This window comes from Lytechinus variegatus, chromosome 12 (assembly GCF_018143015.1).
Source record: "Lytechinus variegatus isolate NC3 chromosome 12, Lvar_3.0, whole genome shotgun sequence".
Classification (NCBI taxonomy): domain Eukaryota; kingdom Metazoa; phylum Echinodermata; class Echinoidea; order Temnopleuroida; family Toxopneustidae; genus Lytechinus; species Lytechinus variegatus.
The window spans coordinates 29894181-29922109 of record NC_054751.1 but is presented as its reverse complement, the minus strand read 5'-3'; the positions used below and the strand labels follow the sequence as shown (position 1 = coordinate 29922109).

The 27929-nt window shown below is 37.8% G+C and overlaps 1 protein-coding gene across 1 annotated transcript; it reads left to right on the top strand.

Annotated features, from left to right (window-relative positions):
• Positions 1-27929, top strand: LOC121425153 (Hermansky-Pudlak syndrome 1 protein homolog). The gene is made up of 15 exons (XM_041621152.1): positions 1-98; positions 5202-5349; positions 6087-6236; positions 7787-7908; positions 10414-10522; positions 11742-11893; positions 12823-13042; positions 13863-14198; positions 14721-15068; positions 17558-17725; positions 18892-18998; positions 19654-19993; positions 21069-21182; positions 24355-24434; positions 25453-27929. Exons 2-15 carry the CDS (start codon positions 5233-5235, stop codon positions 25616-25618), a joined length of 2529 nt encoding a protein of 842 aa, XP_041477086.1. The 5' UTR covers positions 1-98; positions 5202-5232; the 3' UTR covers positions 25619-27929.

Sequence of the window (27929 nt, the reverse complement as noted above, 5' to 3'; positions counted from 1 at the left end):
ACACACATCTTGGCCGTTTGCTCTTCGAATATGACCCCAGCGCCTGTCTTGATCATGCGAAATTTCCACATCTAAAGTTTAGTTAGGCCTACTAATTTGTGAGTATGGAATTCGATTCGATACAATTTAAGTTAAATGAATCTACTCGTCTTCTTCATAGCAGTTACAAAATATTTTTACCTTCGTTATTGCAGAGAGTCAGAATGAGACAGAGACTGCCTGATTGCCTTATGTAGAAATGCATGACATGGTCCCACTCATTTATTATTGTGTCGATGTCATGTTAATGTTGACGTGAAAATGTGTGGTTGGAGTTGGACCTTTATTATCTACTTCTCTCCACTCATCCTACGAACGAGGTTATAATGCTCCTCTCCAGGTCTAAAGTAGAGTAAGGATCTAACTGTTAGTTCTGTTTTAGCCTGTTAGTTTTAGTTTTGATCATTTTGATTTGACTAAGTAAAGACAAGTGGAAGCGAATTAAGAATTAATCACTAGTAGAGGCACACGGCCAATATGGGAGACTCTTCAATAGGGGAGACAATCTCCCACATTGGAAATTTGCTTTGCAAAAGGTCAAAAGAAACAACACCAACAAAAGCATCATTTTTTCCACTCAGAATTTTGTCTCACTGAGGTCAGAAGCCCATTTGTTTTGTGTGTGATTGACAACAAAAATCCTTATCAAAACGAAAGTAGATGGTGAATTTTTATAGTAGACAGTGAAAAGGGGTAATTTTTCATGAGGAATCTGCTTATCACATTTTTATTTGCCACCAAGGTAATCCTTTGGCCGCAAATGTAAACAAAGGAAATTGGTCTCCAAAACTGGAGACTGTCTCTGAAATTGGATACCCAAATTTTTTACAAAAGTCTCTGATATTGGAGATAATCTCCCACATAGAGACAGTCTCCAATATTGGCCGTGCGCTTCTACTGATCACTAATGAAACTTAGTCAACTTAGTGGAAGCGCCGTGGTGTAGCAGTTCTGATTCTCGCCTTGTATAGTTGTAATCAGAGGGTCGTGTGTTCGAATCCCACCATGGCCTAGCGCCCTTTGGCAAGGCGTCAATCCACACTTTGCCACTCTCACCCAGGTGCTAATTGGGTACCGGTAGGAAACAACCAATTTTGGTTGGTTTAGCAAGTTTGCGCCTAACAGCTGCTTGGAATGCTATGAATCCAGTGACCGGATTTTAATAATTGTGAAGTGCTTTGAACAGTCATAGATTGATAAAGCGCTATATAAATGCCAATTATTATTATTATTATTATGAAGACAATATCCCTGGCCCTGGCCAAGACCCATTTTACTAATACTAGACTAAGTTAAACTAACAACTATATTAAAGGGATAGATTTATTATCTGGTCATAAACTGATTACATTTCACTGATTAAAATAAAATTGAAATGAGGCAGAACGGTTTCCTATTTCCCATGATATGCCAAGTCAAAGTTATCAATATTTTTATATGAAAGATCGCCATTTTGCTCATACTCCCTATATTTCTGTGGGGGGTTGTGACGTCAGCGACGTACAACTGGGTGTCCGACCTCGGCACTCGCCTTTGATTGCTAGCATAAAATACATGGGCCAGAGTGGATCTGGCTGCCGGAAATTGGTCAGAAAGGGGCATGAAATGCAGCTTTTGCTAAATTCCTGATCCGCAGAAGAAGCCAGAAATCTCTTTAAAAAATAAGTGGCTGCACTAATTAAAGGTGGAGAAATACGATTCTTCCAAATTCACGAGGAATGATGTTGTTCGTAGCGAGCATTTTACTTCAGCTGAGTATTGGGGCTCGAAGTCATAGGCTTTGGGGCCTTCTAATACAAATGTTCTGTTTCAATACAAACATCCGATAAGTTTTGTTTTACTTAAAATCGACGGTAACAAATAATAAACACCATTAGATGTATTGAAATATAGCACAATTAACAATTTAACGATATTCAAACGGGATAGACAACCAAACTTCCAACATAACAGTTAACACGATCACTCGGTTCAGGGGCCGGCAGCCGGCACTCTAGGGTTCATAACATGCTGCCGTGCACAGAAAAATCAAGCCATAGAAGTCACGTGTTGTGGACACCAGAAGGAAGATCCCAGCGAATTTGATTATCATAACCTTGTTCATAGAATGAGTGGATGAATATTAACACTAACGTTTTTAAGCTATTATGGGTCCGACATAAGTGTTATGTGATTTAGCCCCCCAGTCTTCTTGCTATTAAATATGACATCATTTTTCACATGAATGAATTGCATATTCTTAATGATAAAATAATTAATACTGGTTTGTATTGGAATTTATGATGTATGGCGAAAATACCCTGTTAAAATATTTTTATCATTTGAACCTATAACTGGGTCTATTTTAGGAGACAAGTCAACATCTGGAATTACTAGTAGGTGATGGTGCATGTTGGAATGTTATTTTGATTGTGTGAGTGAGAGGGGCTAAAAGAGATTGCATTGGTTTGAAACATGAAATAATTCTTGCTTCCATCGCTCTTTTCTCTCTCTCTTACACACACCCACACATAGAGATGGGGAGGGGTCAATTTTTGTCTCACCTGCATAGCAGAGTGAGACTATAGGCGCCGCTTTTCCGACGGCGGCGGCGTCAACATCAAATCTTAACCTGAGGTTAAGTTTTTGAAATGACATCATAACTTAGAAAGTATATGGACCTAGTTCATAAAACTTGGCCATAAGGTTAATTAAGTATTACTGAACATCCTCTTAGAGTTTCTTGACCAAGGTCAAAGGTCATTTAGGGTCAATGAACTTAGACCATATTGGGGGAATCAACATCAAAATCTTAACCTGAGGTTAAGTTTTTGAAATGTCATCATAACTTAGAAAACATATGGACCTAGTTCATTAAACTTGGACATAAGGTCAATCATGTATCACCAAACATCCTGCATGAGTTTCATGTCACATGACCAAGGTCAAAGGTCATTTAGGGTCAATGAACTTTGGCCGATTTGGGGGTATCTGTTGAATTACAATCAAAACTTTAAAAACTTTTGGATCTGATTCATGAAACTTGAACATAGTAATCAAGTATCACTGAACATCCTGTGCAAGTTTCAGGTCACATTAAGGGTCAATGAACTTAGGCCGAATTGGGGGTATTTGTTGAATTACCATCATAACTTTGAAAGTATATTGGTCTAGTTCATAAATCTTGGACATAAGAGTAATCAAGTATCACTGAACATCCTGTGCGCATTTTAGGTCACATGACCAAGGTCAATGAACTTTGGCCATAATGGGGGTATCTGTTGAATTACCATCATAACTTTGCAAGTTTATTGAGCTGTAGAGGTGTTGTGGCTCAGTGGATAAGTCTCCGGACTGTGAACCACAAGGACCGGGGTTCAAATCCCACCGCAGCACTAGCGTCCTTTGGCAAGGCGTTTATCTACATTTGTCACTCTCGACCCAGGTGTAGTAAATGGGTACCCGGTAGGAAGAAATTCCTTAGAATGCTCGATGCGCCCGATCAGGGTAGCCGTGCTAAAGCCGGGGTAATAGTATGCAGCGCTTTGAAACATTTGTATTAAGCGCTATATAAATGTTGCGTATTGTTATTATTAATATTATCTGACTTTTGAAACTTGGACATAAGAGTAATCAAGTATCATTGAATATCCTGTGCAAGTTTCAGGTCACATGTTCAAGGTCAAAGGTCATGTGAGGTCAATGAATTTTGGCCACATTGGGGGTATTTGTTGAATTACCATCCTATCTCTGTAAGTGTATTGGTCTAGTTCATAAAACGTGGAAATAAGAGTAACCAAGTTTCACTGAACATCTTGTGCGAGTTATAGTAGTTTTTAAAGTCAGCAATGCTTCTATGTTGAATTGCGTGATGCAGGTGAGACGGCCAGAGGCATTCCACTTGTTAATTTTAAAAAACCCTGTTAGTGATGAGTGAGTGACGTCAGTGTCCCTTTAGATTTAGACAGCTGGCAGCCATCTGTTTCGAGGAGATTTTTAACATTTAAAATTTGTTTTAAATTTCTCCTCGTCATACACAGATGGCTCGCTATCGTGCAGCCACCATTAGGGGATTAACAATGCCAAATCCCCCCGACAGGGCTCATTAATTTTTGTCTTTATTTTATAAAAATAAATAAAAATAACTGTACCAAAATATAAAATTTGTTATTTCGTTTTGGCCTGAAATGCACCAAAATGGGGAAAATAAACTTAAAAGGGGAAAAATCAGTGACTTCAACTGTCATGCAACTTCACTTCCCTGTTTTATCCAAACTTAAATACATACACATATGGCCAATGAGTCCCTGTACAGATCGAGCTATTTGGTCTCTGTATTTGGTGAGTGGAGCCAACAGAGTTCAGCAGAACAGCCACAGCCAACATAACAGAGACTGAAGGTTTCTTCTTCTTCCTGTTACTGCAGGCAAACTCCTCAATCGGGATGTAATTGCTGCAGGCGTGTGTGGCTAGTGATGAATTTAAATTAATGATGTGCCCCCTGGATGAAAGTAGACATTTGAATTTTCTTTAGCCTTGTCTTAAAACCATCGACCGATGTTTTGGTCTATGTACTTTTATGCCTTTTGTCTTTTCTTCTCTGTCTTTGCTCTGCCTTGCATTGGCTTAGCCTTGGCCTTAGGCTTATAAGTTATATAAGTTCGTAAAAGTACTTTCTTGACTACAGCTGAACTTGATCATGGTGATTAGGTGCCGGTGCGGTGAGGGGTCTAGACCCCCTATTCACTATTTGTTATAATATCCTGTTTCTTATCCAGTGTTGATGGAATAATAGTGCTGACCCCGAAGAGGAAGAATAAACATGATGACTCCACTTACCCTTCCAGGCCCAAAGAATTATTTTATTTAAATTGGTTGGACTCCACATCCATTGCAGTCAGAATCTGTCATTTTAAATTTAAATCATTCTCTTTGTGTGGCACTCGCACTTATACTAGCACTATTGTTGGAAAAATGGATTTGCATATTACACAAATATGTTTATTATTTGGAAATATAACAATAAAATGAATTATGCCTTGTCATTGTGCCAATAAGGCATAAGGATGACCGGTCAGTCTTGAATTATGATATTGATCAACTCTGATTGGGAGAATTGATGGAAAGGCTAGAGTATGATGAAATCATTGTCCATACATGTTTCTTATCTTTGTTTTAAACAGAAGATCTGTGTTTGCCTGAAAAGACTCAAAGATGAAGTGCGTACTGGTAGTCCGGAATCCTAGCATGCCCGACATTGTCTTCATGTGGAATGATTGTGAGTTCAAGACGCACCTTGCTAAGTCTGCATATGATCGGGGCCTGACAGAGGTAATGGGCAACAAATCCCTCCCTATTTCCCCCTCTTCCTCTTTCTTCTCTCGAACTTCCCTTACTCGTTTTCTTGTTTTTCACTTCCTGCATCTTCATTTTATTGATTTTTTTTCTTCCTCTCATTCTCCTTCTGTTCCTTCTCCTTCTAGTGCTCCTTCGTCGCTATCTTCCTCTTCGTCCTCCTCTGTTTCCTGCACATTTGATATGAAGTGATGCTTGAAATTGAAGGCGGTTGATATTGGGTACTCAAGGCCCATATGTATTTCTCTTTGAAGGTTGTTATGAAGACCATTTGATGATAAATTCAATAGTGGGAGAGTGTATAGGGTTTGAGAATAAGGAATTTAAAGATTTTGTTTGAATTTTTCCTCATCTTGCTTCAGCATGTGTCTTTATCAAAGAGCTTGAATAAAAAAATATACATTACTATGTACATACTTTTATAAAATAGAATCATTGATGTCATGGTAGTGTTTCATAAAAGTGATATGCTCAACTTGGTTTTTAATGTGGTATATAAGTGTAGTAGTTTAATTTGAAAGGTAGGTAAGATCAGATTTGTTAGAGACAATGATTTTACAAACAAAGGAACATATTTATTTACAATTGTTATAGATTAGTTACATGAGCATGTATGTGCAGTGTAAACCTATTTGGGCAAATGCCAAATGGCAATACATTTATAATCACTTTGAACAGATCTTTGCAATCACCTTCCCATTTTTCTTTCAAAGCCGGATGAGATCCTTGGGGACTTGGACATCAGTGTTGTGACGCAGTATTTCTCACCGATCATCGCATCCCACGGACTTCTCTCATCGGAAATGAACTGCCCTTACTCCAGTATTACATGTAACAATGACTTCATCTTTGTGATGAAACAAGTGAGTAGTGTGCTACGACATAGTATTTGCACTACCTGCTATGCACTTGGCAGGATTACCTAGTAATCATGATTACCTACATGTAGTAATCATTATGATACTTATGGCTTAATTTGAAAGGTATCGTGAAATTTGAAAGGGCGTGTCATGGTCTAGTGGTTCAAACAGAGGGTCGCGGATTCGAATCCTAGCCATGGCATGTGCCATGTTTTCCTTCAGCAAGAAATTAATCTGCACAGTGCTGCACTCGACCCAGATGAGGTGAATGGGTACCCGGTAGGAAATAATTCTGCAATTGCTCAAGCGCCCGATCAAGGTAGCCGTACTAAAGCCGGGATAAGCAGGGCCCGCTGGTAGAACAGTTTTCAGAACTGAAGTGGCTTCCCTGGGTAAAATATGACATTATAATTATTATTATTTGGCAACCCCTTGTCCTCGTATAGATTCTACATTTTATTGCATCATGAAACTTTGTTTCTATTTAATTTATGCATTTCATAAAATTGTCAAATGATGCTCCTCAGGGAGTGGAAATGGTGCACTTTACATGTATGTGTGAAATGTTGATGGATTCAATGACTGGGTTTTATTATTACATGTAAAGCACTAAGGGGGTGTTGCAAGAAAATATTTGTGATCAATTGCAAATATTCTGTTGCAATTTCACAACTGATAGATCAATAGCTGTAGCAAATCAGATTAAACTTCTATTTTCAAGGAGCAAATTAGCAATCAATCACTAATTTGAAATTAACTGCAAGAGATATGATTGATTTAGGGACCAAAAATAGACTTGCAATTGATCGCATGTTTCTTACAACACCCTATTAGAAACACAAAGCATAAAGCCCTTTATAGGATTAACTATTACAAAATCAATAAAGATATTTGGCAAAGAATATTACATGATTTTGTAATGTTAATATATTTATACAACTTTCTTTATGTACATGTTAATGTTCCTACCATCCAATTTTTAAAATTAATTTTGATTGCCTCTCCTGCCAAGTAGTAAGCACCTTATAAATGTTATGAATGAATGAATTAATGTAAAAATTGAAACACATAAGACATAGAATATACCTGGAAATAAAGCATACAACATGCAATCAATAGAGTACATTCTTTGAAACTGTTATCCAGATAAAATTCATGTATAAAAGAGATTACAATTATGATAAGCTTAATTCAAGAACATTTTAATCTAGGTCATTCCTTATATTTGGATGGTTATTTCATCATTCATGGTTTCAGGGTCTGTCTAAAAAAAAAGTGAATCAAAATAAAACTCAGTCTGAGATTGGCATCAAGTGTCAGAGTAACTACATTTTTGTACCCTCTAAGATTAATCTCGATTTTTTTAGTTTGAAATTGAATCACTTGCAACTTTTTGTATGATATGAGCCAGAAGTCCAGAATATGTCACATATGTACCAGCCAAGATAGGGTTGTGAAATCTCATTCCTAGACAGTTATGCAACAGATTTATGCCAAAGATTTATTTAGTGCACCTTTGTAACTGAACAAGGGACTATTTTTTTTCTTCGCAGTTTGGTCAGCACCTGTACATAACTGTCAATGGAGACGGAGAGGAGACTGAGCAGTTCCTTCACAAGAAGCTCTTGGTCTTTCATCGCATTATTCAGTTCTTCTATGGTGCAGCAACAGAACAGTAAGAACAGCTCTCTCTATCTGTTACAGTTTGCTCTTGAACATTACTATAATACAGATAGAATAATAAGCCAGATTGTAGTTCCTTTCTGCGCATGATCAGAAGAAGGTCATTTGTACTAAAGTGACATGGTGCTTTAAAATCTAATGAGATAAGCACCAACTTTGATGTCTTGATTATTCATATATTCTTTTGAATTGTCGTTTTCATTTACATCCACAAAAAAAACAACAATGCTTCCATGAACGACTGGTATGTCACAGTTTGTCAAGTACATTGTGCAACATGCTAAGATATGCATTCAAAGTAGGAATGCAACAAATACCTTCATTAAGTGTTCATTAGTCACCTGGTCTATTCAATTTCTTCATCCTGCTATGTAAGGCCAGCTTACGTAATATCTTGCTTTGAAATCTGCCTATCATGATGAAAGAAATGAAAGGTCATTTGACCAAAATTACCCATGAAATAACTACGAACTGGTCTATTGGAGACTCATTTTGGCCTCTCACTGATCACCTATTAGTTTTTTATTTCTGTTTCTTTTAAAGGGATGGTCCAGGCTGAAAATGTTTATATCTAAATAAAGAGTATAAAATTCACAGAGCAAAATGCTGAAAATTTCATCAAAATCGGATGACAATTAACAAAGTTATTGAATTTGAGAGTTTATCAATATTTTGGGAAAACAGAACTGCACATCATCATGAATAGGTATTCATTTGGTGGGCTGATGATGTCATATCTTCTCTTTCCTTTTTCTTATGTTAGTACATGAAATCATAAATAATTCATTCTTTTCTTACAAGTGTAAATGATGTGTCTCCATCATAATGAAATAAGTTGCGTCAATAAATAACTAATGCACTCAATCAATTGTCAATCCAATTGTTTTAGTTCTTGGGGTAGAAAGCTTTCGATTAAACCTACTTTAATATACATGTATTAAAGTACAAAAGAGCAAGTGGGGATGATCAGCCCGCCTAATGAATATTCATAAAGACATGCCTATTACTGTTTCACTGGAATAATGCAAATCTTTAAAATTCAATAACTTTGTTATATGTCATCCAATTTTTATCAAATTTTCAGCATTTTGCTCTTTGAATTTTACTCTCTTAATGAGATATAAACATTTCCAGCCTGGACCATCCCCTTAAGGTTGGTAGTATTCATTGGTTGTTTTTCATTTAATTGGGTTAGCGGTGTATTCATGTAACAAGATGGGTATAATGTGGGTATACTCCAAGGCGTACAGAATGCTGCTGCTCGCTGACACAAAGAAATATGACCACATCACCTCTGTTCTTATGGAGTTACATTGGCTTCCAACTAAGTACAGAATCGAATTCAAAATACTCCCTTTCACTTTCAAGGCTGTGCATGCTTTAGCTCCAGGATATGTGACCTCCCTAATAGAGCAACGCCGTGCACGTCTTGGCTTGTGCTCATCTGGTACTGGTGTTATTTGTCTTGTACCTATCACACACCATTAAGGGATATGGAGACTGTGCCTTTTCTTCTATTGCTCCATACCGGAGGAACACCCTTCTTTGCTCCACGAAATTGACAGCATTGAGCTCTTCAAATCGTCTCTCAAAACTCACTTATTTCAGTAGATGTGTAGTAATTAGCCTTATGGGACGAGTCTGTGCTTATGAATGTTTTTAACAGAAATATGGCGCAATATAAATGCTGTGCATCATCATAGTTGTAATGTCTATTACACTCATGAGGGTGTGCTGTGTAATTAGGGATAGTTTATGTGTTCCATTTCTGAAAACCTGTAATTCCATTTCAAACTTGATTTGAGGTGAAAAGTCCATTTTGTCATAGAAAATGTACATGTACAAAGCAAAAATATGAATTCTGTTTTGCAACTTAGGTAAATTCAGTGAATCTTCAAATGAAAAGTACATGTAAGGAGTGGATTTCCTGTTTCGATTTACTTGTAAATACTCTGTCCGTATATAGATTGGATTTTTACAGATAGCCAGATACATGTACAGTTGAGGCCAGAAGTTTACATACACCCAGAAAATTCAAAGATAAGTTGACACTTGCCAAACATCATAAAATTTACTGTATCTTTAACAATATTTGTGCTATCATGACAAATTTGATTTTAAACAAATAAGTATGTCATGCAACTTCATCACATTGCTTTGTCATGAGGAGCTGAAAATTATTTAGGTGTCATCTTTTTGGTAAACTTTTGGCCTCAACTGTACACATGCATATGATTATTTACATCTGAGGATCATATAGCTTGAATAAAGCGGTATTAAAAGGCATTAAAGTACAATGACTTGAATGCCCTATAGATAGGCCTCAATGCCCCTTTCACTGGCTTTGGATATTCCTTGTGCCCTTTTTTTCATTTTCCCTATCTTACTGTAATTCAAAGTTTTAGAAATGTGCCCTATAGAATAGTGGCCTAGTCCTGAATATATCAAAATTTAAAAGATTTTATCATGTGATTTTTGTTGTTGTTGCCCTTTTCAGGTTGCGTAAGGATAATCCAAGTCAGAGAGATTTATTATGGGATACCTTAGGCTCTGTCTTGGATAGCTGGTGTGAGTTGTACCACAGGGAACAGTCCTTTCTTTTGGAGGTGAGTCACATTTGCAGAAGATCCATTATTTTCCAAGGGGGGGGGGAGGGTCACATTTCCCCCCAAAAAAATTGACAAGCAAAAAAAAAGGTAAGGTCTTCAATTTCAAAAAAGGGGGCACAATTCTGTATGAACAGCATTTATACAGTACAAATTTTCATTATGCCTCTTCCTGGATCCGCCAGTGCTTTGTCAGTATCTTTAAAAGTATCGTTTTAGTACTTGAAAATAGAATAAAAATCATACAGATATTGCCTACTTAGAGATTGAATAAACTTGTAATATTTCATATCCCTGTCAGATGTATGTTCTTCCCAAGGGATTATGTTGTGCATGGAGCACACAGCGTTGAGGAAAAATATTCTCCTGAGGGGAAATATAGTTTTGGATTGGAGAGAAGTTGGAATGTTTTTTAATGAACAGATAGACCAGACAATATCTGTTATATTGTATGCTGTGTTGTATGTACATGTACATGTAGTTTCACCATTGATCAGAGTTTGCATTGGCTTTATGATATTCTCGCACTGCTTGCCGCAGCTCTGATACGTCCTAAAAGAAAAACAAGGCTTGTGTGTGCTTCATCAAAACGTCGTGTACACAACTTCTTTATGCATTATAAAAGCAAACTGCCTGATTATGCAGTTTAAGAGCAGTGAATAATAATAATAATATAGGATATTCATATTGCGCACATATCCACCTTGTTAGGTGCTCAAGGCGCTCCTATATTACCCGGCTAAGCTAGGCGTTCATAGCGCACACAGCTTCTTAAGGAATTACTTCCTACCGGTACCCATTTACCTCACCTGGGTCGAGTGCAGCACATCGTGGATCAGTTTCTTGCTGAAGGAAATTACGCCATGGCTGGGATTCGAACCCATGACCTTCTGTTTCAAAGTCTGAAGACTAATCCACTGGGCCACGACGCTCCTGATTGTGAATAATGTCACCTTAGTTATATAATGCCACTGTTTACAATGCAACACTGAGTTCCTTAGGATTCTTTTTTTTGGGGGGGGGGTAGATGATAGTGTTTATATCGGATGGCCTTATTTCATTGAATACCAGAAATATTCCACTCGTTAGGGTCGTCAATATTCCACTCATCTCAGATTCGTGGAATATTTCTGGTATTCTATTCAGAGCCATCCAATATAATATAATTATTGCATTCTACGTTATATATTTTTTTTGTCTGCATTCTAACCGCCTTCAGGCTTTGGAGACTCTAGAAGTCAACCAAACCTTGAATGAACTCTGCATCGGGCTCTTGGAATCTGTCCTTCTCAAGTTTAAGTCTGCTGGAGATAAGAATGCAGCCCACGCCATGTTGATTACAGGAGCTAAGCTCTTGCAGCTCTATTCAAGGTAATCAGAATTTGATCTTTTCTTTCCCTTTTTTTATGCCCAGTCACTTCACCCACGATCCCACGGGAGCACGAAAATTTGGTTCATAAACAGTTCATTGAATCGTATAGACAATGTGGAGTTTGACCAAGTGGATATTTGACGAAATAGATATACCATAACCTGACTGCAAATTAGACAAAATGGTTAAAGGAGAATGAAACCTTTGGAACAAAATCACTTGTGTGAAAACAAAAAAATCAAAGAAACAGATCAACGAAAGTTTGAGAAAAATCGGACAAATAATGAGAAAGTTATGAGCATTTGAATATTGCAATCACTAATGCTATGGAGATAGCGAATTGGCAATGCGACAAAGATGTGTGATGTCACTTGTGAACAACTCTCCCCATTACTTTAGTATATATTTCACTAGAATTGCCTCTTTTATCACATCTATCCATAGATCATGTGTTCTGTCTACATGAGGGCATGTAATACATACTTTTAAAGAATACATCATGGATAAAGAGTTTGTATCATCATAACAAAAAGCAAAAAGAGACATTTTGAGGGTATTTTATAGTCCACCAAAGGGAAAGTTGTTCATCAGTGACATCACACATCCTTGTCGCATTGCCAATGTGAGGATCTCCATAGCATTAGTGATTGCAATATTCAAATGCTCATAACTTTCTCACTATTTGTCCGATTTTTCTCAAACTTTCTTTATTCTTATTCTTTGATTTTTCTGTTTCTACACGAGCCTATTTGTTCCAAAGGTTTCATTCCCCTTTAATGGGCTAAATGGCAATTAGACCAAATAGTATGCAAACAAAATGGTTGTAAACTTACCAGGATTATATCATGTTGAATGAGACCAAAAGAAGTACGTGTAGTTGCTGACCAAGTTGCCATTTTACTCTTTTATTTATCCCTTTTTTTTTCAGTCGCAATGCACCCGAGCTCCACCAGTCCGACGTCCTCCTGATTGTGACGCTGGCTCGGTCCCTCTTCCCTGCACCAAAGGGCCCTCTGCAGGAGATACAGGACGAAGCATCGTCTCAGAGAGGTGGAGGAGGAGCAGGATCCGACAGGGAGAACAGACAGTCGGGTGTCTTCAGCGATGGGGAGTTCATGAGTGCTGGAGAGGGAGGAGGCTCAGATGGGGTAAGGTGTTTAGAAAGAATGGTCAAGTCCACCCAGAAGGGGGGGGATCTGATAGGGAGAGCAGACAGTCTGAGGTCTTCAGCGATGGGGAGTTCATGAGTGCTGGAGAGGGAGGAGGCTCAGATGGGGTAAGATGATTAGAAAGAATGGTCAAGTCCACCCAGAAGGGGGGGGATCTGATAGGGAGAGCAGACAGTCTGAGGTCTTCAGCGATGGGGAGTTTATGAGTGCTGGAGAGGGAGGGGGCTCAGATGGGGTAAGATGTTTAGAAAGAATGGTCAAGTCCACCAATATAGGGTGTAAGACTGGGAAGTGTCATCAAAATTATCAATATTGTTATTTTCATTTTTAGTATTACAATAGTATGATCATCGTTACTGTTTGTCTGATCATTGATATTATCATAAGTTGTATGTTAAGTAATAGTAGTAGAAGCAGTAATCATAGAGTCAGCAGTGCTCAGCATTCAGTAGTAGTATTTGAAGCCCCAGTAGCATTTGTTACCATTGTAGTAGTATTATAGTAATATAAGTTGTAGTAATAGTAGTAGCAGCAGTAGTAGTAGTGATAGTAGTAATAGTGGTAGTTGTAAAACTAGTCATTATGGTAGTAATAGTCGCAGCAGTAGTATTATCATCAGGTAGGTAGTCGATGCCGTTACTTTCTTGTTACGAGGCCCCTGAAATGAACCTTCTCCTGTAGTATTTGTAAACATGACTTGGCTGAGGCCAACGTCAACAAAAACTGGCCTCAAGGTTGGCCACGACTTCATCCCTGATTGTCATTATTATCATCATCACTCTCTGCTTTTCCTATTCAGTCACAGTACTATAGTCCAGCCAACACGCACGAAGACCGAAGCCCCTTGCCATCAGATGACCCGGAAGAAGAGAAACCAGACGCCAGTTCCAATCCTCAAACTGAACAAGAACCAATACCCGATGGAGAGCTGCAGGGGTCATTAGCAGGTAGAAGGTCAAAGGGTGAAGGTCAGAGGTCTGGGAGTACATCAGAGGATTCTCATACGGATAGCTGGTGTGACCTGGCTGGGGGTCATGGAGCAGACACGGCTAGTATACCTTCCATTGACTGCACTCCGGGTGGGCGTGTCCCAGAACCCCCAAACTCGCAAACCATCTGGTATACACCCATTGAGGTAAGACCAATATAAAGGGGATAAGGGGATTGTTACAAGAAGCATATTTAGACAAAATTGTTAATTTTTAAGTAGCAAATTTGTGATTGATGAATATTAATTAGAATAAGCATTTTCTGTTAAAAGGAACCAGAAAGCAAGCCATTGCAATACCTTGGATTGATTTTTGGATTTAAAAGTCTTACACTCAACTTGTAGTCATTGTAGAATAATAAATCTTGAAGAGATTTAATGAATGCACCATTCCTTCTTGGACTGTCAGCTTAATCTCTCTAAAATTCTAACTTTGACAAATCTGTATGATAAGCATGGATTTTATAAAGTTCCAAGCTTGTTATGATCGTAAAGAAACGGAATGACCAGGATCGAAATAGGAATACTTGAGATAAGTTCATTACATGTATGTACATGTATCTCTCATGCATTCTATGACTTGGCTTTATATATTCAAAACTCATTATAAAGATAAAAGTTTATCAAATTGTGTGAAATTTGATAAAATCCTTTCAATCATTTATCAAGGGACCAAAACCCCGGGATGCGGACACCAGCAGCACATCCACCCTTAATTCCGATCAACCTTCGACTCCCTCCAAGTCGGCCATGCCCATCCAGAACACGACCCCAGTGCATGAGACCGGTCCGGCCCCATCCACCCCCACCCAGGCCTCCGAGAGCTGCCATTCCACCACGGCTTCACTATCGTCAGGGGCGGCAACCAGGAGGAGTAGGAGGGATAGGAGAGCAGGAGGGATCCTTGACGACGCAGCCCAGATGATGGTGTTTCTCCAGCAGTCTTGCCCGTACAGCCCCCACGTTCTCCATGTCGTGCGGCTCCTCCCGAGCATCACGTTGGTGGTGGTGTCAGAGGTCAGCGTTGCAAGTATAATATTCTCATGAACGAAATATTTGCATCATCTGATTAAATGCTCTTCCAAATCATGTCATTCAAATGAGCAATTTTGCCATAAAAGCTTGCAACATTGGGCATCATGATCTCTAATAATGAGACCTCTGTCTTAACAATAAGCTTCTTTTATTTATCACTGCCCACCAATGACTTTGCGGCAGAGACCAGGGAGAGAGAGAGAGATAAAGAAATAAGTAAAAAAAAAATTTAATTCAGTGTTATCGAACACTATGAAAATTAACCAGTTTAAAACTCCATTTCCATATCTACATGTATATAAAAACTTAGGGAAATGTAAATATCAAGTGGGATTTCTACATTTTCTTAGTTAAATTGATCTGAATTTAGAGTTGTAATATTGTTGCGTTATAATTGGGGACTGCCGTATTTGTTCTGTTTTTTTGTCTCACCTGCGAAGCAAAGTGAGACTATAGGCGCCGCTTTTCCGACGGCGACGGCGGCGGCGGTGGCGGCGGCGGCGGCGTCAACATCAAATCTTAACCTGAGGTTAAGTTTTTGAAATGACATCATAACTTAGAAAGTATATGGACCTAGTTAATAAAACTTGGCCATAAGGTTAATCAAGTATTACTAAACATCCTAGTAGAGTTTCATGTCACATGACCAAGGTCAAAGGTCATTTAGGGTCAATGAACTTAGACCATGTTGGAGGAATCAACCTCGAAATCTTAACCTGAGGTTAAGTTTTTGAAATGTCATCATAACTTAGAAAATATATGGACCTAGTTCATGAAACTTGGACATAAGGTTAATCAAGTATCAATGAACATCCTGCATGAGTTGCACGTCACATGACCAAGGTCAAAGGTCATTTAGGGTCAATGAACTTTGGACGAATAGGGGATATCTGTTGAATTCCCATCATAACTTTGAAAGTTTATGGATCTGATTCATGAAACTTGGACATAATAGTAATCAAGCATCACTGAACATTTTGTGCAAGTTTCAGGTCACATGATCAAGGTCAAAGGTCATTTAGGGTCAATGAACTTTGGCCGAATTGGGGATATCTGTTGAATTCCCATCATAACTTTGAAAGTTTATGGATCTGATTCATGAAACTTGGACATAATAGTAATCAAGCATCACTGAACATTTTGTGCAAGTTTCAGGTCTCATGATTAAGGTCAAAGGTCATTTAGGGTCAATGAACTTTGGCCGAATCGGGGGTATCTGTTGAATTACCATCATAACTTTGAAAGTTTATTGGTCTAGTTCGTTAAACTTGGACATTAGAGTAATCAAGTATCACTGAACATCCTGTGCGTGTTTCAGGTCACATGTCCAAGGTCAAAGGTCAATGAACTTTAGCCGAATTGGGTGTATCTGTTGAATTACCATCATAACTTTGAAAGTTTATGGATCTGATTCATGAAACTTGTACATAAGAGTAATCAAGTATCACTGAACATCCTGTTCCAGTTTCAGGTCACATGATCAAGGTCAAAGGTCATGTAAGGTCAATGAACTTTGGCCATGTTGGGGTTTTTTGTTGAATAACCATCATATCTCTGTAAGTTTATTTGTCTAGTTCATAAAAAGAGGACATAAGAGTAACCATGTATCACTGAACATCTTGTGCGAGTTAGAGTAGTATGCAAAGTCAGCACTGCTGCTATATTGAACCGCGTGATGCAGGTGAGACGGCCAGAGGCATTCCACTTGTTTTTTTTTTTGCATTTCGTAATTGCTCCACTGTAGTAATAGTGCCATTAAGGGTCGAGGAGTGAAGAGTCGTAGTAATTGGCAGTGCGCACTGACTTAGAATGTTACAGGACAATGAGTTCAAGCGTGAGAATTGAGAATTCCTGCATTGTAATCCTATTTCCATAGTGCCTTTTGACTGAATCAAACCTGATATCATATAAAACTTTTAGGAAATTTAGTTTGTAGACTGGTCTTCAAAATCTTTGACAATTAAAATTTCTTATGTATTTCTTTATCTACACGTACCGGTCTTCGCTCATCTAATTCCATCAATTTAGAAGAAGCTAGAGTCCCGTCTTACAAAGAGTTGCAATTGATCCGATCAATCACAACTATGGATGGCCAGCAACGTTAACATTTAGAATGCAAAACTGTTCAAAATATTTTCTAGATATGATGTATGATATATTCATACATTCATTGTTCTCCTGAAGATTCATTGTGATTTCACTTTGTTTACTAAGGAGATTTATGGGATGGATGGATTTCCATAAAATTGAGATTGATTGGATCGATCGTAACTCTTTGTAAGATGGAGCCCAGAACTAAAAGGGCATGGGGTGTGGGTGATAGAGCATCACTTGCTGCTGCACCAAGTCTCTGGAACTCTCTTCCTCACACAAGTCAAATCTCATCCTCTCTTCGGTCATTCCACAGAAACTTGAAAACCTTTCTTATGTCTCATGATGTATCTTAACCCTCTTGTGTTATTTTATATCAGATAAACAATCAGGTTGCGACATGGGTCAGTAACTGCTTGAAGCGCCTGAGTGATCTCCTGAATGCCCTGTCAAGGAAAGAGACAGGTGAAGCACTCCAGAGACAAAGCAGCGTAGGCAAGCTGGATGCAGATCTCAAGCAGCTTGGGAATGCCGTCAAGAAGTCAAGGGTAAGTAGTCTGCAGGCGCTGACCCTCATGGAAATATTAAAGTGGTTCTTCACACAAAGACTAGCAAATATAAAACTCGCTGTTTCAATTTAGGAGGGCATTCATGACGCAAGGCATTGTAGGCTGCACATTCAGACCTTAATCCTCAATTAACCAGGGCTATAGACCAGTTCGTAGTTGCTTCTGGACAATGCACAATGTACTTGGCAAACTGTGAAATACCAGTCGTTAGTGGACGCATTGTTGTATCTTGCGGATGTAAATGAATACCACTATTCAAAAGAATATATGAATAATCAAGACATCAAAGTTGGTGCTTATCTCATTAGATTTTAAACCACAATGTCGCTTTAGTACAAATAACCTTCCTCTGATCATGCGTAGAATCTTTTGATCATGCGCAGAAAGGAACTACGAACTGGCTTATTTTTTTAGCTTAAAGTCCTGGGGGGCCTTTAAGGCCTCCCTAAGATCTCGGCTGCGGATCATTGCATGAAGGTAGAGAATGTCGTAATCTACATGTATGCTGTTGCACAGGTAGATTGCACAAAAATTCTTCTTTTTTTTAGAATGAATTAATTATGCTTATTTATACATGAAATCATACATTTTGCTCTAATTCACTAAATAAAGCTCCTAGAAAGCTAATTTGTTCTTTATGGCATTCCTAACAACTGCAAAGGAAAAAAATTACAATACCAAAATTAATTTCTTGTTTTTAGTTTCTTTTTTTATTTTATATTGTCTTTTCGTCAAAATTCATTGGGAATATTATTTCAGTCATAAATAGCATCAAGTTAAATGACTGTTGTCAATTTAAATTAGAATAATCATTCATGAATTTTAGATGAAACAGAATTTGTATTGACTTTGTACATGATACGTTTTAAGCAATTTTGGTCTGACATGCACTTCAATAATGTTAAGTAATTTCATAAATGCGTCCCCGGTTGTAACAAATTAGGTCTGAGTCATGTTATTTTTTTTTTGTTTCTGTTAAATGCAAAACTAAAAATGATGTCACCTTTAACCTGTCTTACCTAGGGCTCCTATCAGAATACCTTGATGCCACCCCTGTGTAAAAAAATAAAAAAGGAATAAAAAATCATATGACATGTGAAATTGGAATCCATGAATCATTGTGTTTTCTGTGATTGCCTATGCAGATCCAAGGTGTACAGCAAGTCCACACAGATCTCATCAAGCAGTGGACGGTCGCTAAGGGGTGTGGCTTGACAACAAACCAGGGATCTAGTGTTTCTATGGCACAAAGGTAAGTTACATGTAACATGAAACAAGTTATGGATTTATTTAAGTAGTGAAGAAGTCAATACATTAATATGTTTGCTTGTTCATAAATATGGAATCACCATGCAGAGTATTTGTAGTTCATTTGGAGGGTCTTTTTTTAAATTTTTTTTTGATTTTTCAATTCAAAAATTGTTTTATTTTTATTTGGCGTTTGTTTTTTTCTTTTGTGAATTTTTCTTATGATTTATTCTTATTATTTTTATTTATTTCTTATTTATTTATTTATTTTATTTATTTTAATTTATATTTATTTTTTATTTTTTTAATTCTATTATATTTATTTTTATTTATTTTATTTCATTTATTTATTTATTTTTTATTTTTATTTTTATTTTTTTTGGGGGGGTAGTTTGAAGTGTCTTCAGTGAGAAACCCCCCCCTGCTCTGATTCCACTACAGACTTCACATGTAATTTATATGAACATAATATATCAGTGCCATTGTGGAAGTTGCGATTAATTTCATTCATTTCACTCAGATTGTTTATTTCTATTTCCAACATTTAGTATTTGTTTTGTATATGTTCACATTTTATTCATTGACAGCCATTGTTTACAAACTCTTAGCTTTTGAGTTCAGTATTTTATAATCACTCATTTCTCAAACGATCAATCCAGACTGGAATCCATTCTCTCGGAAATGGGCAAAACCCTCAAGACCATCTTCACCCGTTGCTACGTCCACCGCAACGCCCCCCTGATACGCCCCCCATCCCGCTACCTGCCGGTCATCGGGGACGTGCGTGCATCCCTGGAAGACTCACTGACCCTCTACCACGAGTACCTTGCGGTGCGGGCGGAGCGCAACATCACCATGACCAACTACCTGGAAGATTTTCCTGGTCTGGTGCACTTCGTCCATGTGAACAGGACCACCGACAAGGTGCTGGCGCCCTCTATCAACATCAGTTGTGAGTCGGAGCATGTCGGTGGCAAGAAGAAACTGCTCCAAGAGAAGGTGAGTTCTGTAGATATAGGCCCATATTCTGAAGTTGGGGTTTTTATTTAAACTCTGGTCTATAGTTCTGGTTTAACTATGGATAGCCAATTGTGACATAAATCTCTAACATTACAGGTTCATTGTTTCAGCTCATTTTCCTCTTAAATCATTCTCAACTGTCTTGGAACGATAGTTGAAATAATAAAACTCATTCCCATTAAAGAAATGGGAATGAGTTCTGTAAACATTAGAAACATACTTAACTTCAGAATATTTGCTCTAAAGTCAGAAGCCAGAAATCATTTTATTAAAATTCTTGAGATACATCCAATCCAATGCTAGGGTCTTTCTGCTCCCTGATCAACTAGATCAAGCCTGGTTGCTTGGTATACATGTAGCTAAAAATCACTTAGTGAACAAATGATTCTGTGTGCAACAAAGAGAATGTATTGTAAATTATTAAATGAATAACCAACCAACAAAATTTGTCAGAAATTGTGATCAGGAACCTAAGGACTTTAGATTAACATCACTTAGTAATATTAATTGTTGTTATATCTTATATACTACGAAGATAGTGGATCATTGAGCTTGGGCGGTGGAAGTGGGTGGGGCTATAGGTCGAGGTAAAAGAGGTGCTTCCTCTTCTCTGCTGTCCGCACCTCATATTCCGCTGCCTAGATATACACGTATCATCTGTTTGCAAATATGGGTATAAAGGGCAATGCAGTAGGTTTACCATGATTGACCCCAGTTACTCTTGATCCTCTGGCAGCTACCTGCTGCTGTTTGATCAACTTGATGAAGGCTTACTGATCAATGTAGCCCAGTAAGAGGGATTCTGGTACTTTGATCGACCCCATTTGCTCCTGATCTATTGCTAGTCTGATCAACTTGATTTTTGTAGTCCTTATTGGCTTATGTAACATATCGTGGGTAAATGGTGTATACTTTGATGGACCCTGTGGCCCATGTGAATTCCACAAATTTGTACTTTTATACTGTGTGTATATAAAGGATAACATCTTTGATGTATCTTACTGTTATATGCAATCAAATGTGAAATGAATGAATAAATTGCCCTTTCTTTCAGGTTTGGAGCATGGTTGAGGAGTGTCACGAGAAACTTCAGCAAGGAATCGTGATGGAGACGGTCCGAGAAGGAGACTTCACTCTCTCATATCTCCTGTACTTTGAAGACCCAGGGGTAAGTTGCATGCTAATGAAACATTCAAGATCAGTGTGAGCGTTGGTGCTGAAAGTCGTGATAGTGATGGTGGTGATTTTTTTAAAAATTGTATGTGCTGTTAAAGAGAGCATGAATGCTTGTAAGGAAGTAACCTGAAGACCAGAGTCTTACAGTCCTCTCGGAGGGACCTTGTGAAGAGGATAAATCCCAGAGCAGAGGGCGCTAGCTCACCATGTGGGAGTTGACCCCGGGTCACCAGATGTCGAAACCTCTGCCCTCTCAACTGAGATATTACTACACTTTCTATCCTTGATTTAGCTCCTTCACTGAATATTGATTTTAAAAAATAATACCATTTGCATGACTATGATGAAAACGGTCTGAGAAGACTTGTATCTTCTCTACTTTGAAGACCCCAGCATAAGTTGCACTTTGATAGAAGATTCAGTGTTCAGTGTTAGTGCTAGTGTTCTCTCCCTTGTATCTCCTTTACTTTGAAGACCCAGGCATAAGTTGCACTTTGATAGAAGATTCAGTGTTCAGTGTTAGTGCTAGTGTTCTCTCCCTTGTATCTCCTTTACTTTGAAGACCCAGGCATAAGTTGCACTTTGATAGAAGATTCATGTTCAGTGTAAGTGTTGGTGCTAGTGTTAAACATGTGGATTACTACCCTGCCTACCCTTAGTCTGCAGGCGCAGACCCTGATTGAATCTTTGATCAGCAAATGTGTCTCCATGCAAAGTCTATCAAATACAATACTTGCTGTTTCAGTACACAAGGAATGAGTAGGCTGCACATTCAGACCCTTAACTCGAGTTAAGGGTTCGCACAGCAGACTAGCCTTCCCTAGCTCCAACACTGAACATATGATTACAAAATGTTACCCATTTCATGACTGGAAGCTGAACACTAAGGCCGCATTCTGAGCTCGAGTTTGATTTAAATTCTGGTCTAAGGTTGCAGTTAAACTATGGATAGCCAATTGTAGCAGATATAGTCATGACTGACTGGGAATAATGAATGAACTAGTTTTCTACATCATTAAAATATAATGAAAGACCCAAGTAAGCAATTATTTGGCTTCCCATACATGTAGTTAAACTTGACTGTGAAATACACGCTCTAGTGTCATAAGTACTAGCAAGAATCTCTTTTTAAGTTAGCACCTACAGTGTATGGCTGGTGTAAAATTGGTGCTACCATCAATACCAGTGGTCAATACTGAAGTGGAAATAGCTAGTTGAATCCTTCACATATGTTCCATTAGAATATGGCTGAACTCATAACCAGGAGGTTGTAGACATAGTCATGTAATAAACAAATTCGAATCTAACGAAGACCCTGTTTCATAAATACTTTGCCATTATGCTAATTACCATGGAAACCTTGATTTTGATTGGCTGCTCCGTACTATTGTACCAAAGTGGTATAGTTGACATAATCATAAGTTCTTATGTCGAAGGTGTGTGTGTGTGTTCGATTCAGATCATTCTCGATTATCAAATCCGTTCTCCAAAGATTTAAGTCATGAACTGATACTAGTATTCGTTCTCATAAGATGTGTGAGACTACCGTAAAAGGAAAAAAAATCCTGAAATGCTGTGCCGGTTGAGTTGCATGTTACTGACCTATTTTGCAGAACACTGAAGGAATGGATACCTAAAAGGTGATTTTGAATTTTGTTTTGAGATATTCATTCTACATTACAAGCTTTGATATGATGAAGCATTATTTACCTTAGTCTTTGTGCCTTCAAAGTTCTGAGTTCTATGCAATTACACTGTCACTGTCATGTGTTTAGGTAAATTGTTGATCAGTTTAAACCTGCTTCGTCTACTTTGGTCTCGTTCCTTAAAGGTCTTATCCTATTTTGCCCAGTTTGTCCACCAATCATTCGGTCTAATTTTCATTTAACCCATAATACCATTTTGTCTTATTTCCAGTTTATAGACTATGCCCATGTCATCCACTGTGTCTATAGTATATGGCTAGATGAACTGTTTTTTAAACAAATTTTCATGTGACAGCGTAAGAAATGATAAACAATGAAGTGGAAATTACCAAGACCAATGTTGCATAAGACTAAGGAAGAGTTAGGCTAAGTGGAATTTAGACCAAGTGAAGTGTGGACCAAGCAGCAACAAGACCGAATTGATGGTAGACCAAATTGGTTAAGACCATGTGGTATTGAACTCTCTTAAGGCCAGCCACCGCACAACTTACGACCCGACTGGTCTAGGACTTGTCCGCGACTGAGCGAAGAAAAATGAATCATAAGGAAGTCATTAGCCTTGACACGGCACATTTTGTGATCCGAGTACCGTGCTGTCTATGACTCATGCATGCTCGTTTTGCTTTTTGCCATAGCAACTGAGAAAATTACGCTTACTACTGCGTATGTGCATTGCATATCATGTGCGCGTTGGTCTGATTGGCTGGAAGTTGGATTTAGCTTGTGATCCAGTTGTAAACATTTGATATGTCAAATCCTAATGATTTTCCACAAGCTGACAAGACTTGTGACGTCACACTTCCCTTTGCTAAGTTTCAGACCAGTTGGGTCATAAGAAGTGCAGTGGCCTTAGAAGTAGACCAACCGATGCTTACGTTTCCTTAGTGATTTTACAAACTGGCACAAACCTAACTTTTGATTTTTCCATAATCGTAAAAACCTGTCATTAACTCTATAGATTACCAAATTTTAGATAAAAATTTGGGGGTTTTTAAGAATAAGAGTGTATTTATATTATGCAACAACTGGCACAACCCTCTCCATTTATTTTATGAAGCATGAAGGCAGCGCACATGCTTTGAACAATTTTATGAAGTGGCAGAAACTGTGGTTTATGCAATGATACATGTACACAAGATTTTGACAAAATGACCTAAAACCTGATTTTTTTGTAAAAATTGGCAGTTTTGTAAATGCATGCGTTTGCTTCATTTCAAATATTGAAAAACTTAATGCAAATTGCGAATATAATTTTACATAGTATAAAAAGATAGAACGCATGCTTTAATTTGGTATAAATAATTGCTTTGAATTCCTTGAAAGTGCAAAGTTATGAGCATCTGAAAAACATCAAGTTTTGGAAAATCATGTTTTGGAGGCCAGCCAAGATTTGTGCCTGTTCCGTAAATCACTGACTGATGATTTGATTGTTGTAACACCTTTCCTTCCATCCCACAGGGTCTGCTTGTCTTCAACAGAGGGCTCCCCAAGACTACGAGGAGCCCAGTCCCTGGTATACTAGCTGGAAAATATTTCAGGTATAGCATTTTGATGGGGTGTTTATCTTCTGTATGAAAATTGTCCTAAATATGATATGCCATAAAAAGTTCCTACTATCTTTAAGACCCCAAGTCAGCATTATTTCTAATATCAAAGTAGATGCTAAGATTCTATACCCCAAGATGGGCAATGCAGAAAGTAACTCAAATGAATTGTTTGGATTGTAATATCTTTAAATTTTCTGCATTTATTAGTGTGTTAATGACTGTAAAATATGATTTATAAGCAAGATCCAGTTTTGTGTACAAAATTTTTGCAAAAAATAAATTATCAAACAAATTTGTGTAGCCACTGTTGTTCACCCTCATCAGATGCATGTCAAGATTGTCATAAATTAATTTAATATTGCTTTGACATTACAATTCATTTTTAATCTGTTCAATTCTGCTTGAAATATCTGGATGAGATTTTTTTCTTTTTTTGAAATTCTCCCCTTATGACAATTTTATTCTTAGATAAAGTGCACTGCATCAATTCATTTACAAGATGTCAGAAAGCAATTTGTCCAAAATTCATTATACAAAAGTGTGGGTAACATTTTGTAGGAAAAAAGAAGAATGGGGTGCATTTTACGTTTTGTTGTCACCATCTTGCCATCATCTGGGTAGTCGATAGTGGCAGGTTGGAAATAGATTCCCGAGACCAGATTGATAGTAGACCAAATGGCCAATATTCTCAAAAGAGGTTACAATCATACCATGTTACAAAACCATGGAAAATGCAGATTTTTTGCACATAAATTAGGCTTTCATTGCATGCAATAAGAAAAGTCCAATTTTAATGCACACTTTTGGCAAAGGGTGCCAAATTCATGCATGATTATCTGAGAAATCTGCATAGTCCATGGTATAATTGCAACCTCTTTTGAGAAAACGTGCAAATAGGTTTATTCCATGTGATGTAAATTGTAGTCCAAGTAGACCAACTGCTTAATACTGTATCAGTCAATTGCGTCTCTAATACATTATCATCCATTACCACTTTTGTTCTCTGCAGAGAGGTAGTGGCCCATGCCTTTCCGGGATTGACAGGGGTGACCTGCTGTGAGCTGTTCTGCATCCATCTGTCAGTGGTCCCCTCGCCGATGATAGCCAATCACATCCGGAGGTTGAGGATCATGCTACGCTCTGGCGATGCTATTGCTCCGGTAACCCTGCTTTGAGTCTTGATGAAAGTTTGAGGATCAGGCTTCACTCAAGAGATGCAAGTCATTCCAGTAGCCTTGCTTTGTTTAGTGACAACATTTCAAGGATCATGCTACGCTGTGGCGATGCTTTCGCTCCGGTAACCCTGCTTTGAGTCTTGATGAAAGTTTGATGATCGTACTTCACTCAAGAGATGCAAGTCATTCAATTAACCTTGCTTTGTTCAGTGGCAACATTTCGAGGGGCATGCTACGCTGTGGCGATGCTTTCGCTTCGGTAACCCTGCTTTGAGTCTGGAGAAAAGTTTGAGGATCATTCTTCGGTCAAGGAAGGCAAGTCATTCTAGTAACCTTGCTTTGTTTAAGGACAACATTCTGAGGATCATGCTCTGCTCTGCAAATGCCCGAGTTACCATGCCGTGAATTGTGCAAAAAGCTAGAGGATTATGCTTTCTTCTGGAAATGCTAATGCTCCAGATAAACCTGCTTAACCCTGCTGATAGGCATGAAACTGATTGGATGATCATACTATGCTTTGTGCTGCTATGTCTCCTGATACTCTGCTTTTAGGATCACCCTTTTCTCTTTAGGATGTTATCGACCCTATCACCCCTCTCTAAGGTATGGCCAAGTAAGAATACTCTTGATTTTCCTATTGACCACTTGCTTGAAAAACCAGGATATAAGTTTAGCTCCATGGAGGAAAACCAATGATGTCGATTGATTTAGAATCTGTCTTTGTTGTACTTAGGCCCTCGATAATGTAGATTGTTGTACAGTATTCTATTCATGCATATATTTATTAATCTCTTGCTGATAGACCAAGTCCACTCTTGCCAGGGTTACCCCCACCATTGATAGCTAGGCACATTGGTAGGATGAGGAACACTTCCAGCTAGTTAGGATGTTGTCATTCCAGATTCCAGATACCCTGCTGTGCTGTGGTTCATAAGAAAATAAGAATAGATTTTATTGTTGTTGTTTAAAAGTCAAAAGTACATGTACACTCCTTCAAATATGATTTTAAAGAAGAACTAAACTCAAACAAGCATATAAATCCCATCACAACTGGATGTAAATAGGTAAGTTATGTAATTGTGATGTTTTACGTGTATACAAATGGCAAGTATTAAGTGCCAGTAATATACAGTGATTCTGAATAATTTGTTGACCCCACCAGAAAATGAATATATTTAAAGTGTTCAAGTTCTGCCATGTCTTAGATAATTGTGAAGTCTATTGATAAAATATTACATTCAGCAAAGTTTGTTTCTCTGGGCTCGCCGATCATCGTAGTGTTGTCTGTTTTCAATACTTCGCATGAAGGAGTGCATTTTGTGGTGGGGCTCACTACATGTACATTTGAGCACAATTGTATGCTAAAAACAGACGAGTATACTACCCGCAATTAAATGGTAATTGTCTGAACCAGTTTTTAGAACTGTTTCTTTACAATGACATAGGTTTACACAATGACATAGGTTTACATGAAGTTGAGTATAGGTCTTATTCAGGTGCGTATCATCCAAAGTTCTATTGCTTCATTGTTTTCTACAAGTAAGGTATATGGTCGATTCCAACGAAAAGTGTACAAACACATTTTTTGAGGTACAAATTTCAAAGTGGTTTAAACTTTATTTCTTTTCACGCCTGCAAAAAACATAGGTTAAACAACTCATAACAAAAATTGCCATCACTAATCTCTTAAAATTACCTTGTGCTGAGGGGGTGAAGTTAAAGTAAGACAAACGCCTGTTACCTACGAATACACGGTACTTATGTTACAAGCACACAAAATTATAAAACCATATGATATGTTTCATTTGAACAAAAGATGGTAAATTAATTACAATGCTATAGTGATTGTATGTACAATTATTTTTATTTTATAGTCCCATGTTAGGCTGGTTTCTTGCATAATAGATTTACTTTACCTTTTTTGAACTAGTGAACACTAAACATGACATTGCTTCACTTAATGTAGTTTCATTACCTTTTTAATACAAGTGCTGAATTCCATGCAATTATAAGTGGATGAAGTACCAATTTTAGCCAGCGATCACTTTTTAGCACATATCTTAAATATTTCTTCTGACGATTATTCGAAAAATGCGTATTCGTAGGTAACTAATTGTATACGAAGGTAACAAGCACATTACTTATGAGGACAGAATGGTTTACTTCACAAACCAAAGCCCCGTCGTAGCTATTATCAAACTTAACAAGTACAACGTATTTACATCGTATTTTCAAGCAATAAAAACTTACTATATACTATAACAATGGTTGTTATGCTTTAAACTTACCATGTGGGTAGTATAATCCTAGT

Bases quoted from the DNA above. Each gene is read 5' to 3' on its own strand.
- LOC121425153 (XM_041621152.1), top strand. From the start codon at position 5,233: ATGAAGTGCGTACTGGTAGTCCGGAATCCTAGCATGCCCGACATTGTC. The intron at 14,199-14,720 runs GTAAGACCAATA...TCATTTATCAAG, and splicing joins TCTGGTATACACCCATTGAG to GGACCAAAACCCCGGGATGC. The intron at 19,994-21,068 runs GTGAGTTCTGTA...CCTTTCTTTCAG, and splicing joins AGAAACTGCTCCAAGAGAAG to GTTTGGAGCATGGTTGAGGA.